The sequence below is a fragment of the Eimeria mitis genome, genomic scaffold, assembly GCF_000499745.2.
Source record: "Eimeria mitis Houghton genomic scaffold, Emh_scaff1958, whole genome shotgun sequence".
In the NCBI taxonomy this organism is placed as follows: Eukaryota; Apicomplexa; class Conoidasida; order Eucoccidiorida; family Eimeriidae; genus Eimeria; species Eimeria mitis.
Window position 1 is genome coordinate 1037 of NW_013570282.1, and position 1938 is coordinate 2974.

At 40.0% G+C, this 1938-nt stretch overlaps 1 protein-coding gene across 1 annotated transcript in view; it reads left to right on the forward strand.

Annotated features, from left to right (window-relative positions):
• Positions 1 to 783: 783 nt before the first annotated feature.
• Positions 784 to 1938, forward strand: part of EMH_0046500 (uncharacterized protein) — a gene marked incomplete at both ends in the record, with an annotated part of 2261 nt that continues 1106 nt past the window's right edge. The window contains one exon of the mRNA XM_013496169.1: positions 784 to 1252. Coding sequence (XP_013351623.1) covers positions 784 to 1252 — 469 coding nt within the window. The remainder of the gene's footprint in view (positions 1253 to 1938) is intronic.

Below are 1938 nucleotides of genomic sequence, written 5' to 3' on the forward strand. Positions count from 1 at the left end.
ATTGTTTTTTTCTGATTCTAAATAAATGAAAAGCACAAAATAAGATGCTCTTTATGCTGCTTCCCCGCAGGACATCAGCAGCAGCAACAGCAGCAGCAACAGCAGCAGCAGCAGCAGCAGGAGAAAAAGCAGCAGCAGGAGAAAAAGCAGCAGCAAGAGCGGCGTGTTCAACCCCAGCAGCGTGAGCAACATGAGTAACACCAGCAGCAGCAGCAGCAGCAGCAGCAGCAGCAGCAGCAGCAGCGGCTGCTGCACTCTGCTGCTGCTGCGTACACCCCGTAATTTGTTAGTGGGTTTAGATATGGCTCAATGGAGAGTAGGAGAGAAGTTTAAAGGAATACGCGGCATAGACTTCGGCTGTCACTTTCTGCACTGGACAGAAGCAGCAGCAGAACCCAGCAGCAGCAGCAGCAGCAGCAGCAGCAGCAGCAGCAGCAGCAGTGGTGGTGGTAGTACTACTAGTGAGGGGTGTACATACACCCGGATGCGTGTAGAGGAGGCAATAGGGAGCACGGGTCAGCGGGGTGAGTTTATATATTTTAAGAAAAGAGAAAAAGTAATAGTAAGAGAGTGGTGTTCTTCTTNTCTTTATCTCGTTTTTTGCCTTTACAAGAAGAAGAAAACAATCGTTTTGTTGCTGGAGTGCAGCACAATGATTTTATTTTTTCTCTCGGTGTATACCCCACATGCATGCGACAGCAGTGGCTGTCTTTGTCTTCATTTATTTCTGCTGCTGCTGTAAGCAGAGTTGAACCTATAGGCCGCTATCTAGAGGCAGAGGGGATGCCTCTCACCAAACAAGAACAAAAATACTTGCAGCAACACTCTTCTCCTGCTGCTGCTGCTGCTCGTGCTGCTGCTGCTGCTGCTGCTGCTGAGGATGGGGGAGAGGAGGGGGATGGTAGTGCTGCTGCTGCTGCAGCAGCAGCAGCTGCAGCAGATAGAAAAAAGCAGCAGCAACTACGGCGTAAGGAGTATAAAGAAACAAGCAGCAGCATAAAGAGAACAGATAACGAAGAAGATGACGACGACGAAGAAAAAGAAAAAGAAAGAGAAGAAAAAGAAAAAGAAAAAGAAAGAGAAATAAGAGAAGCAGCAGAAGCAGCATCATGTAGGATGTTTTATATGGATGTGAAGCCAGCAAAGACACACGCATTAAGTGCTGCTGCTGCTGCTGCAGCAGCAGCAAAACGTTCAGGATATGATGCAGCAACAGCAGCAGCAGCAGCAGCAGCAGCAGTAACAGCAGAATGTATGGATAGAACGCGAACACTATTTCAACTAATAAAAGATACAGATGAAGGATATATCTCTCTTCTCGCTGAGCTGCAGCTTTCTTTTATTTCTTTTGTTCTTTGCTTTCATTTCTCTTCTTTTCTTCATTGGCGTCAACTTGTTGAACTCATCACCACAGCAGAAAAAGCTGTTTACCTCTTACCCGGTATTTNCTTCATTGGCGTCAACTTGTTGAACTCATCACCACAGCAGAAAAAGCTGTTTACCTCTTACCCGGTATTTTATTTTATTTTGTTTTTTTGTTTTGTTTTTTTGTTTTTTTTTTTGTTTTTTTTGTTTGGTTTTGTTTTTTTTTGTTTTGTTTTTTTTGTTTTGTTTTTTTTTGTTTTGTTTTTTTTGTTTTGTTTTGTTTTGTTTTTTTTGTTTTGTTTTGTTTTGTTTTGTTTTGTTTTGCTTTACTTTATTTTATTTTGTTTTTGTTTTGTTTTGTTTTATTTTGTTTTGTCTTTGTTTCGGTTTATTTAGTTTTATTTATTTTTGTTTTTATTTTTATTTTTGTTTTTATTCTCGTTTATTGTGTCTCATGGGTATTTTAAATATAAAAATAAAGTAATTGTGTGTGTGTTTGTCTCCGAGTTGTATTCATCTATAAACAAAAAAAAAAAAAAAAAAAAAAAAAAAAAAAAAAAAAAAAAAAAAAAA